Source organism: Microcaecilia unicolor, chromosome 6 (assembly GCF_901765095.1).
Source record: "Microcaecilia unicolor chromosome 6, aMicUni1.1, whole genome shotgun sequence".
Classification (NCBI taxonomy): domain Eukaryota; kingdom Metazoa; phylum Chordata; class Amphibia; order Gymnophiona; family Siphonopidae; genus Microcaecilia; species Microcaecilia unicolor.
Genome location: NC_044036.1, coordinates 301,441,404 through 301,459,299, shown reverse-complemented (window position 1 = coordinate 301,459,299; position 17,896 = coordinate 301,441,404). Strand labels below are relative to the sequence as shown.

General features: G+C 44.0%; 1 protein-coding gene across 2 annotated transcripts in view; it reads left to right on the top strand.

Annotated features, from left to right (window-relative positions):
- The window catches only part of RAB40B (RAB40B, member RAS oncogene family), an 87,225-nt gene that overhangs the window by 63,412 nt on the left and 5,917 nt on the right, over window positions 1-17,896 (top strand). For both annotated transcript variants that reach the window (XM_030208028.1, XM_030208027.1), the window contains exon 6: window positions 7,179-7,401. In XM_030208028.1, the coding sequence (XP_030063888.1) occupies window positions 7,179-7,401 (223 nt within the window). The remainder of the gene's footprint in view (window positions 1-7,178; window positions 7,402-17,896) is intronic.

Here is a 17,896-nt window from a genome sequence, read left to right as displayed (position 1 = left end):
TTGAAAATATGCTTCTATAATATAACCTCTCCTTGATCCCCATTGTGCCTGAACCTTAATCGACCACAACACCACCATGAATTTGTTTCTCTACCGGACTTGGCGAACACCTTTACGGTACTATGTAAGCCACATTGAGCCTGCAAATAGGTGGGAAAATGTGAGATAAAAATGTAACAAATAAATAAATAAATAAATACTCCAGAAATGACTTGGGGAAACTGTGTTCTAAATTATGTAATGCATTATTTTGTCATGTTAAAGATGATCAATAGAAATCAAACAAAATAAAACATGGAAAAGAAAATAAGATGATACCTTTTTTATTGGACATAACTTAATACATTTCTTGATTAGCTTTTGAAGGTTGCCCTTTTTCGTCAGATCGGAAATAAGCAAATGTGGTAGCAGATAGTATATATAAGAGAAACATCAAAGCATTACTTTGACAGTCTGACAGAGTGGGAGGGTGGGGGTATGCATGGGGACATCAAAGCATTTCATTGATATTCTAACAGGATGGTGTGGGAAGGTGAGAGGAGGGTGATAAACAGAGAAATAAAAGAGAAATACAACTTTATGGTTTATAATGGGCTAGAAAACCCAGATCCTTATTAAGTCCTGTCTGTTGGGTGTCAAAATATTCAATCATTCTGACTTCAAAAGGTCTTACGTTCTTGTATTGTTTTAAAGTTACCTTTCATGTTAAAGAAAAATTCCTTTTTTTTTTTTAAACAAAGTTGTTAATGCAAAACCTTCATGCGTTTGGGGTGCAAAAATCCAAGGGTACATACTATTTGGAAGGACAAGAACAGCTATGAAAGAGGAAAGGACCTGAAGATCATCATTATTGGTGACTTCAAGGTAGCCTGTAAGAAGCAGATAAACTGCCTGAATTTATGCAGACACGTGCACTTTTTGTTTTATTGCAAAAAACGTACATCTACACAGGTAATATTTCAGGGCAGAACTACACAAGTAGTTCTCTGACCTGTCCCAGGAATGTCTCCTAAATTGATGACAGATGTGCAAACTTTCATCTATGTATAGGGTGGGGAGTATTCAAAAAGCCCATTTCCAGCAAAGGGCTTTGATTATTGTCCTCTAAGTGTATTTGAGTATTGTCCTGACGCTTTTAGGAAGGATCATAGAATGTTTGGGTACATAAGGAATGGTATTTCTTCTCCCTTCCTGCTAGTGATATTACCTGTGATCACACCGCCATCTTGAGTTCTCAGTCCAATTTTGGAGAAAACACAAAAGGATGTTGATAACTTGGAGGCAATTCAAAATAGTGCATGACCTCCTCAATAAACCTTACAGTGAGAGACTTTCTACAGGAAAGTAGGAGATATGCTAGAAACTATATAATCTAGCAGTCTTCATAGAGTCAGAAGGTAGGATTATCCATAGTATGAGAAGGTCAGGAACATGGAAACAACTTATGGAGTTGATGTGAGGAAGCTCAAAAGAAATGTGAGAAAATATTTGTTTAACTTGAGACAGTAATGGACTAGACCAGACTTGCAGATGGAAATGGTAGGAGAGAAAACAATGACAGAATTCTCACAAGCTTGGAATCAGTACAAAAGAAGAACCTTAGTGACAGGGCAAGGGGGGGGAGGGGGAGCAGAGAATATGCAGGATCTCACTTTAGCAGAATAGACAAGTACAGAAGGGCTAGATCATAACTGTGATTTTAGCTTTTAGCATTTTCTGTGTCTTTCTTTGAAGATAGGTCTGGCTGCATCCTGAAAATGTATTTGATATATTTGTACAGACTGAACATACCATGTTTTCAGGAATGAATCCCAGTTTGGTAGCTTTCCTTTGTAAGTTAAAGCTGCAAAGCCACATGTGATTTTAGTCAAACTAGAATTAGATATATTGAGGTCGAATATTCAAAGTGATTTAACAGTCCAGAAACGACTCCTGGCCAGTTAATCACTTCTGCAGGGCTATCCTCTGATATCAGTGGCACTTAACTGGTTACTGTCACTGAATATCACTTCAGACTGTTAAATTAAGTCGGCTATTTTGTGGGTGGTCTGAGACTGGAGTTGGCACTTATCCACCGAAGTTAAGTAGCCAAATTGGACCTCATAAAACTCAGTCCTATCATTATGTGCTGAATATCGCACTTAACCGCATAAGAAATAGCCGGCCACATAAAGCCAGATATTCAGTGCTGGTACCCGGACATGGCCTGGCATTGAATATCCGGGAATAATGCCCCATACAGATGTTTAGGTCCATGTGTGCAAAAAGCCCCCTAATGCTTTAGAAAGGCTTGGCAAACGTTGAACCACTTGAAAAAAAAAATGTAAAGATGTGTATTGTTTGACACAGCTACTTTACAAAAAAAAGGTTCAAAAAAAGAGAGAAGCAGCCTATTTCTAGTGTTTAATTTTAGTTGATTTATTCTATTTATATAAATTGTGTATGTTGTTAGCATGTATGCGCTCTTTCCTGTCTTAATTGGAGTTCTTTGCCACTAGCATTAGTGTTCTTTAGCACATGCTAACTGTGTAGGCACCTATAAGAATATTGTGGGTGTCTACACAGTTAGCGTGCACTAAAGAACACTAGCGCACCTTTGTAAACAGGGCCCTTTATTTGGCATTATTACTGTACACCGTTTTGACCTTTTTATTAGCTAGAGTGGTATATCAAATTTCAGAATAAACAGAAACATATGGTATTTGTGCACATGGCGCTACTTACGTGCAAATCTTTGCTGCTTATCCATGTGGGTAGATCCGCATACTTGCGGATAACTGAACAAGGAATCATCCTCCCGAAGTCAGATTTTTTTGTAATTAGAAGTGGTTTTTAATGCCAAACAGCTAAGCACAGTTTCTCCTTCAAGCGCTCCTTTGGACTCCAGTTACAAACGAGAAGATTTTGATCAGTTAAAAACTACTACTACTACTTAACATTTCTAGAGCGCTACTAGGGTTACGCAGTGCTGTACAATTTAACAAAGAGAGACAGTCCCTGCTCAAAGAGCTTACAATCTAATAGACAAGTGAACGGTCGGTCCGATAGGGGCAGTCAAATTGGGGCAGTCTGGATTCACTGAACGGTAAGGGTTAGGTGCTGAACACAGCATTGAAGAGGTGGGCTTTAAGCAAAGACTTGAAGACGGGCAGGGAGGGGGCGGCTCAGGAAGGTTGTTCCAAGCATAGGGTGAGGCGAGGCAGAATGAGCGGAGCCTGGAGTTGGCGGTGGTGAAGGGTACTGAGAGGAGGGATTTATCCTGTGAACGGAGGTTACGGGCGGGAACGTAAGGGGAGATGAGGGTAGAAAGATAGTGATGGGCAGCAGACTGAGTGCATTTGTAGGTTAAAAGACTGTTTAAATTCTGTGAACATATTGCAAAGGTTTGTAGGTCGGTAGCGGTGTCTCTAAAAAACTATGCTTTTAACAAATTGAACTTCTAGCCACCAAAGTGATTTGTATTTTATACGTTATGTTGGAACTTATTCATAACAACAAAAGAAAAGCCATGCAGGGTTAGACCAAAGGCCCATCAAAGCCAGCATCCTGTCTCCAATGGTGGCCAACTGAGGTCACAAATACCTGGCAGGATACCAAAGAATAAATCTTTACACCTAGGAATAAGTGATGTTTTTTCCAAGACTACCTAGCTAATAATGATTTATGGACTTTTTCTTCAGGAAATTGTCTAAACTCTTTTTAAACCCAATGCTAAGTGCTAATATCACATTCTCTAGCAACCAGTTCCACAGTTTAACTGTGTGCAGAGTGAAAAAGCAATTCCTCCGATTTGTTTTTAAAAGTGCCTCATAGTGGCTTCATGGCATGTCCCCTACTTCTGATGTATTTGAAATGGTAAATAACTGTTCTTTGTTTACCTTTCCCATCCCATGATTTTATAGACATCTGTCCTGTCTCTTGGGGGCAGGTAATCAGAGGTAAATGCGGGTGCACCGGACAAGTGCCCACATTTCCCTGCACGTTATGATCAGCCATCCGGAGCGCTGGAACAAAAGAGCTCACAGCAGATCAATGCAAGTAGCATGCTAATGTATGCTGGTGCACTCTTTCGTTCCGGTGCCCCCATGTTTAAAGGTAGAGCATGCTGAATAACAGCGCTCTACCACTCAAAACCCTACGCCACTTTGGAGATGGCGTTAGGGTAGGAAGGGAAGCAGGACGGCAGCTGGGTGGCAGGATGCAGCTCTCCGCCTGGACTGTGTCAGCCGGGGGTCCAGTGGACCCTCCATGTCCCAATTGGTAAGGCCCTGGCAACCGCGACTCCCCCAAACCCCCCCACAGAAGAAATTGCTGGAGGTCAGTGGACCTCCAGTCCATACCCTGTGACCTCCAGTCCATACCCTTATGGTGTAGTGGCGACGGTGACTGTGATTCTCCCCCCCCCCCCCCACGAAGCCCTAGTACCTTGAATGGAGGAGGGACACGATCCTAGTCCATCCTCCTACAAGCGCCGCCTCCGAAATGGCAGTGCCTAGCCCTGTCCAGTGCATCCTGGGATGTACTGGGTGGGGCTTCCATTCCATATAAGGGAGAATTTTGCCTCGGCTGGGTTCACGCCCTATTTTCTTTTTCAGGAGCCTCGACCTTTTTTCAGGCACCATTACTTCCTTTAATTTAGCCGACAAAGTTTTCCTGTCCATGTCCACTAAAGTTAAGTGGTGTCAAGTGCTGTACCTGGTGCAATCGGACGATCTCTGGAACAGACACACATTCTTGGTGTCTCCAGTGTTTAGGGCCAGACCACAGCCCCGAATGAAGAATGAAGGATAGGACCCAACTTTCCAGAGAGGATCAATGCGAGACACTTTTTGGGAGGGGGGGAAGGACTAAGCCCAAAGGGGGGGGGGGCACATTTTGCCCCACCTCCATGCCACTCTCCACCCCTGCCGCAACCCCATATACCTGGGCTGGCGGGGGTCCAGAAGCCCTGCCAATGGAAGCCTTCTTGTGGCGATACTCAGCCCTGCGCTGCCTGCCCTGCTTTCCTGCCCCGGCATAAGTTCTCAATTTTAGTGAAATTGAGCGTGTGTGCGAGGGAGGGGGAAGCAGGGCAGGTAGCATGGTGGTGAATATCTCTGTTGGAAAGCTTCTGTTGGTAGGTGTCAGGATTTTGATAGTGAGCCTTTGTGCTCCAACTGAGCACTGTGGAATGTGAAGACGCCGCACTCGGTCGGGCACCCGAACAACCCCGGGCTTCACCTGGGAGTGACCACCGTTCCCCAGGAGTTGAGCTCCCAGGTGCAGGTGGCCACTAGGACTTCTGGATATGATTGTGGTCACACGACCGCAGGCTGTGGGAGGCGGAAGCGGAAAGAGCAGTGAGGGATGAAACACTCCACAGGACTAGGCTGACGGCGCACAAGTAATGGACCAGGCCAATCCCAGGGTCTGGGCAGGCAGCAAACAGAGAACAGTCATGGTCAATCCAAGGGTCTTGGCAGGCAGCAAACAGAAAATAGTCAGGGTCAATCCGAGGTTCTGGGCAGGCAGCAAACAGAGAATAGTCAGGTTCAAGCCGAGGGTCTAGGAACGCACATACGAGAGCACTAACCTCTACCAAGATAGAAGCTGAAGCAAAGATGGTGGCATCAGCCAGCTCTTAAATAGGCCTCCAATCAGAGGATCCCGGTTTCAGCTGAGAGGCAAGAGATCTCATAGGGCACGCCCTAAAGATGCTCAAGATGGCTGCCCTATGAGCTACCTAAGATGGCTGCTCTCAGATGATCCTGCCAAGATGGCCGCCTCTCAGATGATCTTCCAAAGATGGTTGCTGCCCAGATGATCCTTCCAATATGGCCACCGTCAGAAGACCAAGGTAGGGTTGCAACAGTAGGGCTGCTGACCCCCGCCAGCCAAACCAGCAGACTTTGGGGGCTGCACTATCACTCAGTTTGTATATAGTTTCAGGTTAAGCTGAGTTATGTCCTCACTGTTGCAAGGCCCAGTTGTCTAGTATTTATTTGTAGTGAGCCTGGATGCTAGGGATTACCCACTTATGAGAATAGATAGGCCTGCTTGTCCTTGGAGAAAGCGAAGATACTTACCTGTAGCAGGTATTCTCCAAGGACAGCAGGCCTTATTTTTTTCACAATCCCTCTCGCTTCCCCTTGGAGTTGTCTCCTTTATTATTGTTCCTTTTTTGCTGTTATACTGAACTGAGGTGACCTCGTTAGCACGGAAGTTGTTCTTATGCTTGTCATAAGATCTGGACTGGGCAACGCGGTCTGTGTTACCCACTTGTGATAATATAAGGCCTTTGTCCTCAGAGAATACCTATTACAGGTAGGTATATTCGCTATATGGAACCCACCATTGTGTACCTATTGCTTGGATTATTTTCTCTATATGCTTCACTTTGCACTTGCCCATATTAAATTGCATGTGCCATTTAAATGCCCAACCCCCAGTCTCACAAGATCCTTCTGCAATTTCTGACAATCGGCTCATGATTTAACAAATAAAATTATTCAAATTATCACCTCACTAGTCACTCCCTTTTCTAGATCATTTATAAATATATTAAAAAGCACTGGTCCCAGTACAGATCCCTGGAAGTACCCCACTATTTACTGCTCTGCACCGACAGAAATAACCATTTAGCCCTGCTTCCTATCTTTTACTCAATCAGTGATCCACAATAGGAGATTGATTGCCTCCTATACCATGACTTTTAATGTTTTGACAAGTTTGAAGGACTTTGTCAAATGCTTTCTGAAAATCCAGGTACATTATATCTACCAACACATTCCTGTCAACATGTCTGTCTATTACCCCCTTTAAAAAAATCTAAAAGAAAGGACTTTTTCCTTGTGAAAAATCTTTATTGGATAAGGCACATTGTGAAGTAACAAACTCATTTTAAAAGTGAACATCTTTGATGATTACGATAGTTTTCTTCTTGACAGTATAAAAATACCATAGTTATTTTATAAGGAAAAATAAGTTGTGCAATCAGTTTTAGGTCAGTTTTGAATGCTTGATGGCATTATCAACCCGTATACAACTATTGCAGTGCTAGCTGACTTAGCCCATTATGCAAATAAGTTTCTTTAAGAACAAAATGTATCTTTAAAGACATTTACAAAGGTTTAAAACTATCAGCATGTTCCATAAATTCAAAGGAGCAATAAAATATCTTTTTTTATATATTCCCTCAGCATGCCCCTGGTGTACCGAAAATCTTGGTTGGGAATCGTCTTCATTTGGCCTTCAAGCGTCAAGTTTCAACAGAACAAGCACAAGCTTATGCTGAAAGACTAGGTATGACTTTCTTCGAAGTCAGCCCGCTGTGCAACTTTAACATCACAGAGTCCTTCACAGAACTGGCAAGGATAGTGTTAATGAGGCATGGGATGGACCGCCTCTGGAGACCAAACAAGGGTAAGCAGCTTGTGTAGTGCCTCTTCATCAGTTCTTTGCCTTCTACATATTGCTTCAGCATTCTATGCTTTAAGCTCTAACAAAATGAAGAAATTTATGTTTCGGACAAAAGCAGAATGAAAAAAGGTATAATAGAAGTCCAGAAATCAGTCTGTACAATTTTGATATAGCACACTTTTAGCCAAAAATGTGATTTCTTTTAACTTCAGAAAGGAATTCTTGAGAAAGAATTACATTACTTCCCTCCTCTCACCTCTCTACTCCTGAGTAGTTGACTACTGCATAGCCGTTTAATTTTAAGAAGGAGCCAAGATCTAAAACACACTATTACAAATTTACTTCAATGTGCTGCATGCTCTATGTTGCAGGGAACCCAAATAGGGGCCCCAGATCTTTTAAAAATTATCCTAATTTCCTGATTGCTATGAACTTCTCCATTACCATTAAATTATGCAAAGTGAAATGCCATTGCATCAGCGACGGTAGCAGGTATTACACCAATTGGCCATGATGTATTTTCTTGCTATGAGAAAGGCTTTTCTAACAAATATTAACACCCACTTAATAGCTTTCTAATTGCCCGATAGATATCCACCATGAGCATCTCAACCTGCAGCTGCACCCGGGTCTCCACCATGGATGTTAGATATCTGGTTATTCCAGCCCAAAACTGCTGGATTAATGGAAAAGACCAAAATGCATATTCGAGGGAACCTTCACAAACAAAGCTAGATCTGTTAATCCAGCTCTAAATACTCATCTTTGTGAAACAGAGGTGCATCAGGACCTTATATTGAGTCTTCCAGAGAACTATATTCTCAGACACTGACCCCCACCCTCCAATATTCAAAGGCCAGCCAGACACAGCCACCAACCGATTAAAATAGCATATCGGCACCTAACTGCAGATATTCAGCAAGAGATAACTAGTTATAATACTACTACTTATTATTTCTATATTGCTACTAGACGTATACAGTGCTGTGCACTAAACGTGTAAGAGACAGTCCTTGCTTGACAGAGTTTACAATCTAATCGAGACAGACAAACAGGACAAATAAGGGATTAGGGAATTACTTATGGTGGGAATGATAAAACAGAAATGGGTACTGAACAAGTGAATAAGACTTAAGAGTTAAAAAGCAGACTCAAAAGGGTGGACTTTTAGCCTAGATTTGAATAAGGCCAGAGACGGAGCTCGACGTACTGACTCAGGAATCATTCCAGGCATACCGTGCAGCAAGATAAAAGGAATGGCATCTGGAGTTGGCAGTGTTATGTTATGTTACACCTGTATTTATATTCCTACACAGTTCAAGGATGGATTACAAAAGTCAAAACTACATCAATCTGTCTAGGAGCTACAGTTAGATAAACCAGATAATTAGCATATAACAACCATTAAATTAATACACCTGTCTAGCTTTAAATTAGCCATTGGATAGACCTGCCTTATTAAATAAGAAAGCCTTTAAATGTTTTTTTTCTAAACTAAAGATAATGAGTACAAGATCTCAGATATATTGAGAGTTGATTCCAAAAGTTAGCCAACTGATATTGAATAGACGGAGCAAAATGTTTGACTGACTTTATGTTCTTGAACATTGGAAATTTAAGTTGAAACAAGTTACAAGTATCATGTCTAGAAGAGGGTCCTCGTAACTAAAACGTTAAATGTAACATATAATTTGGAATTTCCCCAGTAAGAATTTTAAAATAATAATGCCCAGCTTAAACTGTATTCTCTCAGTGACTGGAAGCCAATGAAACCTAAAGTAATGCGGTTGAAGTGACTCAAATCAGGGTAGTCCGAAGATCAAACAGCAGAATTTTGTACTAACTGTAAACAAACTGCTAATATTAGGCTACAGTAGTCCAGTCTAGGAAGAATCAAGGATTGGACCAGGAGTCTCTGAACTGAAATATTTTCTAAAAATCCTCAATTTTCTCATTATTATGAAAGAATGCTTAACAAGTAATTAAGTATGAAAAGAGAGATTTACCTGATGAACAGAGTTCCTGGGGAGGAGTGTAGGGAGAGGTAAGAGTGGAGAGATACTGAGGAGCTGCAGAGTGAATGCACTTGTAAGTCAATAAGAGGAGTTTGAACTGTATGTGAAAATGGTTATCTCCCGCTAAGGTTAGTGGCTAGCATAAGATTGCTCTGAGCAGTGGTATTTGGAACCCTGACCCTTTTACTTGTCTGAGAGACATTTCGCTGTTCCTTAAGTGAGTTTACCTTCACCATTTGTAAGCATATATTTGCATAACAGAGGACTCCTGAGGAAGGGTCCACAGCTTGACCTCCACCTATTTTCTCAAATAAAGAATTTGCTGCTGTCATCCTGGTCCATCTGCGTGGTCATTTCCACCTTTCTTGTTTTCCTTGGCTCTGTATGTGGGAGTGGATTGGTCCATTGCTTGCAAAAAGCCTACATGCCCATGTCTCCTTTATGCCACTTTATTAAGAAAATCAAACATATAAACGGCGAGTGACCGTTCTCACTCGCAAATGCGCAGTAGACTGCCCTCTCTGTCCCGCCCCTGCATCAATACGTGATGATGGGTGGGCGGGACTGAGAGGGAAACTGCGTGAAGGGGAGGGAACCGCCGAGGTCGCCACCGCTCCCCCTCCCCCCGAGGTCGCTGCCACTGGTACCCGCCCCCCCTGGAGTCGCCGCTGCTGCCACCCCTTCACCCGGCCCGTCTCTTCGCTATTCAACTTACATCTCCGGAGCAGGCAGATCAGCTGAGCTCCCATTGGCCTTCCTTCTCTGCCTATGTCCCGCCCTCGTGTGACGTAACATCGGCGAGGGTGGGACACAGGCAGGGAAGGAAGGCCGACGGGAGCTCAGCTGATCTGCCTGCTCTGGAGATGTAAGTTGAATAGCGAAGAGATGGGCCGGGTGGAGGGGTGGCGGCGGTGGCGACTTGGGGGGGGGGTACCGGTGGCGGCGAACTCGGGGGGAGGGGGCAGCGGCGACCCAATAGCCCGTTTTAACGGGCTCAACGGCTAGTACCATATATATTCCAAGACAAATATTGCATCTTATTCACTTCCGTTCAATCATTTTGTTCAGTCATTAGATAGATATACGATTCAAATGCTCTTCCCCTTATTATGTAATCTTACACACACATTTTCTTGGTTAGCATGAAAAATCATACATGCCGGTTATAGAATTGGGCCAGTTACACAAGTACATTAATTGCATAATTAGTTGCAGATTGACACTAACAAACCAATAATTATCAATTATTGGAGTTAATTGGCATTGGTCAAATTTCCTTAGAACCTTTTCTGTAACATTAGCGCTTAAAAACTATAGCATGTAACTGTGAGAGGGGTGTGGATGTGGGAAGGGGGCATGGGTGGGCAGGGCATGCCAAGTAGTTAGGCGCTAAGCTTTTAGAATAGTGTCAGTTACATGCAGGGGCGTAGCCAGACTGGCGGGAGGGGGGCCAGAGCCTGAGCTGAGGGGGCACATTTTAGCCCCCCCCCCCGGCACCAACCCTCCCTGCCGCCACTGTTGCTGGCGGGTACCTTTGCTGGCGGGGTCCTCAACCCCCGCCAGCCGAAGTCCTCTTCTCCAGCGCGGCTGCGTTGCTGATCTGCAAGGCTTCTGTTTTTGTGAGTCTGACGTCCTGCACGTACGTTGGGGACCTCCGCCAGCAAAGATACCCAGCGGTGGGGGGGGGGGGGGGGGGGGGGGGGGCAGGGCTAAATCTACGGGGGCCCATGCCCCCGTAGCTATGCCCCATGTTGTAACTGCTGCATTTAGGAGTGAGCATTTACACCTGACATAGAGATGGCATAAGTGTTTGTGCCTAAAGTTACACGTGCAGCTGTGAAATGATGCTAGTATTCTTGTAATAATATCTATATCATTACCCAACTCCCAATATATCTTTATCACCTTATTCATACAATCTTCAAGGGATATCTAGATGTAGGATCTATCAGATAACCGTGTCACCACCATTCAGGCTATAGTATGAGCCAAGCATTTTCTATGGTGGGCATGTATTCCTCATTGATCCATAATTTTAATTTTTTTAAACTGTTCATTCAAGACTTAACTGGAAATATCAATCAAAGTTGCAAACGCAGGAAGCGCAACGGACAGGTTTCCAGCTTTGATTGAGGAGACGCACCTTGATACAGTATTAAATGCGAAACATGAGTTCATGTCGGGATCAGATGTCTCCGAGATGACTAACTTTTTAAAAGAAAAAAATAGAAAAAAGAAATAAAGATAAATATAGAGGTTTCATGTTTAAGCTTGAATTTCTCTTTTTAATAGGGATATGTGGAGGGGCATAATCGAATGGGGACGACCATCTCTAAGGGCGCCCATCTCCAAGGACGCCCCGGCGAAGGGGCGGGGAAACCCGTATTATCGAAACAAGATGGGCGTCCATCTTTCGTTTCGATAATATTGTCGGGGACGCCCAAATCTCAACATTTAGGTCGACCTTAGAGATGGTCGACCTAAATGTTGAGATGATCGACCTTAGAGATGGTCGTCCCTGGTTTTCGGCGATAATGCAAACCGAGGACGCCCATCTCAAAAACGACCAAATCCAAGGCATTTGGTTGTGGGAGGAGCCAGCATTCGTAGTGCACTGGTCCCCCTGTCATGCCAGGACACCAACCGGGCACCCTAGGGGGTACTGCAGTGGACTTCACAAATTGCTCCCAGGTGCATAGCTCCCTTACCTTTGGTGCTGAGCCCCCAAAACGCACTCCCCACATCTGTACACCACTACCATAGCCCTAAGGGGTGAAGGGGGGCACCTACATGTGGGTACAGTGGGTTTCGGGTGGATTTTGAAAGGCTCACATTTACCAGCACAAGTGTAACAGGTAGGGGGGGGATGGGCCTGGGTCCGCCTGCCTGAAGTGCACTGCAGCCACTAAAACTGCTCCAGGGACTTGCATACTGCTGTCATGGAGCTGGGTATGACATTTGAGGCTGACATAGAAGCTGTAAAAAATATTTTTTAAGTTTTTTTAAGGGTGGGAGGGGGGTTGGTGACCACTGGGGGAGTAAGGGGAGGTCCTCCCCAATTCCCTCTGGTGGTCATCTGGTCAGTTTGGGCACCTTTTCAAGGCTTGGTCGTGAAAAAAAATGGACCAAGTAAAGTCAACCAAATGCTCGTCTGGGACGCCCTTCTTTTTTCCATTATCGGCCGAGGATGCCCATCTCTTAAGCATGCCCCAGTCTCGCCTTTGCTATGCCTCCAACGCCCCTGTGAACTTTGGTCGTCCCCACGATGGACTGCAGAGGGCGCCCAAAATCGGCTTTCGATTATGCCAATTTGGGCGATCCTCAGAGAAGGACGCCTATCTCCCGATTTGTGTTGGAAGATGGGCGCCCTTCTCTTTCGAAAATGCCCCTCATAGTAAGTAATCTTAGATAAATTGCAGTTTAGTTCTGATCCATTAGGGGGTGCAATATGGTAATAGAAAAGCATCCTTGTAGCGTTTTCTCCCATTAATAGCAATGTTTTCATTTTTAACAAAATTCAAATAATAGATCATTAATGATAAGGCTTCTTGACACACTAGTAAGAACAATTTAATAAGGCCCATCGATTTATACAGAGCAGTACAAGGAACTTTGGACAGGAAACTTGATTTCAAAACTTTTGTCCAATACTGAACTGGACTTGCTCATCTGGGGAGAGAGGGACTACAGCTACCAGGGCCAGTCTTAGGCCAAGGCGACCGAGGCGGCCGCATAGGGCCCCGCGCTTAGGGGGGGCCCCGCGCGGCGTGCCTCAGTCAGCCTCTTCCCAGGGCCAGTCCGACTCCGACACGGACGGTAAGCATGGCTGGAGGGCGCCGTCATGCCATGCTTACCGCCACTGTCCGCCCTGGCGCCCTGTTCTTCCCCCCAACCAAGGATTTTTCTTTTAAATTTACCCTCCATTGCCGGAATCCCACAGCAGCGTCCTGCGTGCGTCACTGAAAGCGCTCCTCCCCTCCCGAGTCCCCCCGACGTCTCTAGCAGAACGCAGCTCTTCCTGATTCGTTCATTCTCAGTGTCCCGCCCTCGAGGGCGGGACACTGAGAATGAACGAATCAGGAAGAGCTTCTGCGTTCTGCTAGAGACGTCGGGGGGACTCGGGAGGGGAGGAGCGCTTTCAGTGAAGCACGCTGCTGTGGGATGCCGGCGACGTAGGGTAAATTTAAAAGAAAATCCTTGGTTGGGGGGAGAAGAAAAGGGCGCCAGGGCGGACAGGCAGGCAGTTGAACTTGGGAGCGGGAGGGCAAGGGAGAGAAGACCTGGGCATGGATGGCAGGGCTCAGGGAGAGAGGGGAATTGCTGGATAGGGATGATGAATGGAGGGGGCAGGGGCCAGAGAGGAGCATGGATGGGAGGGGAGGGCAGGGCTCATGGAGAGAGGGGAATTGCTGGATAGGGATGAATGGAGGGGACAGGGGCCAGAGAGGAGCATGGATGGGAGGGCAGGGCTCAGGGAGAGAGGGGAATTGCTGGATAGGGATCAATGGAGGGGGCAGGGGACAGAGGAGCATGGATGGGAGGGCAGGGCCCAGGGAGAGAGGAGAAATTGCTGGACATGGAGGGCAGGGGAGAGAGGAGAAATGTTGGGCAGGAATGGAGGGAAGGAAAGACAAAGGAAGGAGATGCACATGGATGGAGGGGAAGGGATATAGGAGAAATGCTGGACATGGATGTAGGGGAGGGGAGGAAAGTAGATGTACATGGAAGGAGGGGAGTGAGGAGAAATGCTGGATATGCATGGAGGGGAAATTGCTGAATTTAAGGGCTGAATTTAAGATGCTGAAACTGGAGAAAGGATAGGGACAGGGCTACAGATGGTAGACAGGACACATAAGGACACAGGAGGATGGTGGACATGGTGAGAGAAAAAATATCAAATGGAAAGACACTGCATAAAACAGAAGACACTGGGACCAAAGCGAATAGAAAAAATAAATGATCAGACAACAAAGGTAGAAAAAAGTATTTTATTCAGAATTTATTAATTGGAATATGTCAGCTTTTGGAAATGTGCATCTGTGATATTTTGCATGTAAGTTTCAATTTTTCTAGTATTGCTGCATGCTGAGTCTGATTTCTTGAGGTAACTTTTCAGTTCCGTATTTTGCCTTCATATCTGTTGTGTTATGTGTGATCAAGGTGCAGTATCCTGCTAGCGTGTAGCATTTGCAGCCCTTTTTGTTTTGTTTTCACGAGGTAGTGTATTGGTGTTTTAGAGCCTGGTGTAATTACAGTTCTGCCTTTCCACGCATAAGGTTGTTCTCGTCCTGTCCATGGAATTAGTGCTGTTATGGTTTGGTAAGGTTATGAGTGTGTTTTTGCACAAGTTTGTGTATAGTGTTTTGCAGTGGAGAGATTGTGTGTCCGCACCTCTGACCCCCCCCCTCCCCGGGGTTATGAGAATTGGAACTAATTGTAGTGGACTTGAACTGAATAATTTCGGGGGGGGGGGGGTCATGATAGCATTGTGCTTATTATTTCAATCAGTTTTTCTGTACAATTTTAGCTTCATTTGTCTTTATTTGAAATTTCATAAATAAAAAATTTTCTAAAAATTGAATAATATTATCAATGGGGTGGTGCTGGAGTGGGGGGCAGGACTAGGATGGGGCAGGGCTATGATGGGGCCCCACCAAATTGGTCTGCATAGGGCCCCGCACTTGCTAAGACCGGCCCTGACAGCTACCATCTCTCTAGTGACTTCTACAAGACAAAGAGTATCATTGATGGCTAGCCATGAAAGAGACAGGCCTCCTCAAGAATTGCCAGTGTGCTAGCTGCATTGGGGGTGGAGTTGGGGTAAGAGTGCTAGAAAGAAAAAAGAAATACAAGAGGTATTTACAGACCTGTGGACTTGTTCTGAAAAATGAGAGGATTGTAAAGGTGGCACAGCTTTCATTCCCATGGTCTACTGTCTTCCCCTTGTCTTGCTTTCTATATGCTGTGTTTATGGTTTGCATCAATGCAAGATGCTGTTATTAAAAATATTGACTAATCCCTGTTTTAGCTAATGTTTTATCTGACACTTTCAGTATCAGGACAATGATGATAGATTGTGGGCATATAGATAAGTAGTTTGCAAAGTTAAAATGGTGCGCTTTTCTCTTTCATCTCTAATTTTAATTGTTTGAATTTGAGTTCTTTGTAGTCATGTAGAACAAAAAATAAAAATAAAACCCTGCTTATAGAGTGATAAACATGATGACATTTCCCTAAACTGGTCAACAATATTTAATAATATGAATATTTTTTTTAAGGATCTAGCCAATCAGTCTTCATTTTCCTGCACTAGAGAGCCTGAGTTAAATATTTTTGATGCAGATTTATTTGCGTGCCCCCCCCCACACGAGGCTGTGGCTAAGATGCTGTGGATGGGAATCTCATGCTGCAAGTAGCCAGACTGCAGCCAACAACAAGCCATTATCTATCACTATGGCAACCCATTTTGCTGGTGGTAACACTAGTAGAACAATTTTAAATGAGATGGTAATAAGAGGAATAATACATTTCTTTTTTCTGAACCAGCAGTTTTCTTCTGCTCCTTTATTCTTCCAATCAGAACCAGGGCTGAGATCTGGAACTCTTAGCCTTATTGGCAGCTACCCAGGGACATCTCCCCTATTTTTTATATCCCCTTTCCAAATCAGCATAGTCATCACAACCTTTGCCATTGACCGAAATCATGGTTCCCTCTGAATCCTGGTTAGCATCGACCTGAAATCTGGGCAATAAAGGGACAAATCACTAAGGGATCCTTTTACTAAGTTGCGGTAAAAAAGTGGCCTGCAGTAGTGTGGGTGTGTGTTTTGGGCACATACTGGGCCATTTTTTAACGAGCCAGGAAATGGGCATGCGCTAAAATTAAAACTAGCGTGGCCTGAGCCCTTACCGCCACCCATTGACTTAGCAGTAAGGGCTCACTCGGTAACCATGCAGCGCGCACCAACTGCTGATTACTACCAGGAATGCCCCCTGCAGTAGAAAATAGAAAATTGTCTGTGGGATTTGGCGTGAACCAAACTCTGAATTACCACCAGACTCACACACGAGTCCGGCAATAGTGCCAATTTGGCGCATGCTACCTGTGCATTAGCCCTCTCACACCTTAGTAAAAGGGCCCCTAAGTCTCACACTACAACTTTTAGGTGACAATTCTATAAGTGGGTGCCTTAATGCTGCATGATGAGAACCTATTCTGTAACAGCATCTGGGTGCCCAGATCCCCTGCAGTTACAACAGAGTATTATATTGATCAAATTGATTAAAGGATGGCATTATGGAAGTAAGTGAAGCATAGGGGCACTTGGTAGGTAGGAGACTGTTCTATAAAGGAACACAGGTGCCTACTTTCTCTATAGAATATTAGTGTGAGTATATATGTGTGCATGCATTCACACTTGGATTCCGGAGACTTGCGTAAACGTTATACGTTTCTGTAAGTAACATGCGTAAGTGTATGCCCTGCCCAGAATCTGCCCATATGAATGCCCACCTACAAACTATGTACTATCAAAGATATAGTAAGTGATGGCAGATAAAGACCTGAACAGTTCATCCAGTCTGCCCAATAGTCACATTCATTATCAATTCATGATTAAGTCAACATTGAAAGTGATGCATACAGAGACAGAATAGCACATAGCCAGATTTCTGCATTTCCACACATCTGTGCTGGTATACTGGTTGTTTACATGCTCATTTGCTGCGTAAATGTTAGCAACTCTTTTAGAGACTTATCTCCTATATGAGAGTCAAACAGGATAAAGGTCATGCAGGAAACACAATGCAATGTAGAATTTTTATGGATAGAAATTATGTGTGATGGGAAAGAGTATAGTGGTGGGGGCATATTTTGTCCACCTGAATAGAATGAACTGCCTGCTTCATGGAGTAGTTGGTCCAAGAACCATCAAGACAGGGAACTACTTTAGATGTAGCCCTTAGCAGCACACAATCTGGTACAAGGAGTAATAGTGGTAGGGCTTGGTAATTGGGACTGTAATGCTATCAAATTTGTCATGTGGGGGACACTAAAGAAAATTATTCCTGTAGCTTTTAATTTTAAAAAGGGAGATTTTTATTTAAAAAAATGAGGAAATTAGAAAAAATCTAAAAGGGAACAGATGAAGATGTTAAATGTTGAACATATAGTAAATGAAGGCAGATAAATATCAGTATGATCCATCTACTCTGCCCAGTAAGGTGGCTAGAGTTATCTGTGCAGGTTACACCTCACTATGCCTTTCTTTAGAGTTGTAGCTGCTTAAACATAGTATTTTGGAAGCACATACTAGATGCAGTCCATACATTAGAAAAGGTCAAGAAAGACCAATGAGTGCCGGCATGGTTACAGGGTGAAGTGAAGGAGGCTATTAAAGCTAAAAGGATGACAAAAAATGAAAGGAACATCCAACTATTAAAATTAAAAGGATGACTGAAAAAAAAATGAAAAGAACATCCAA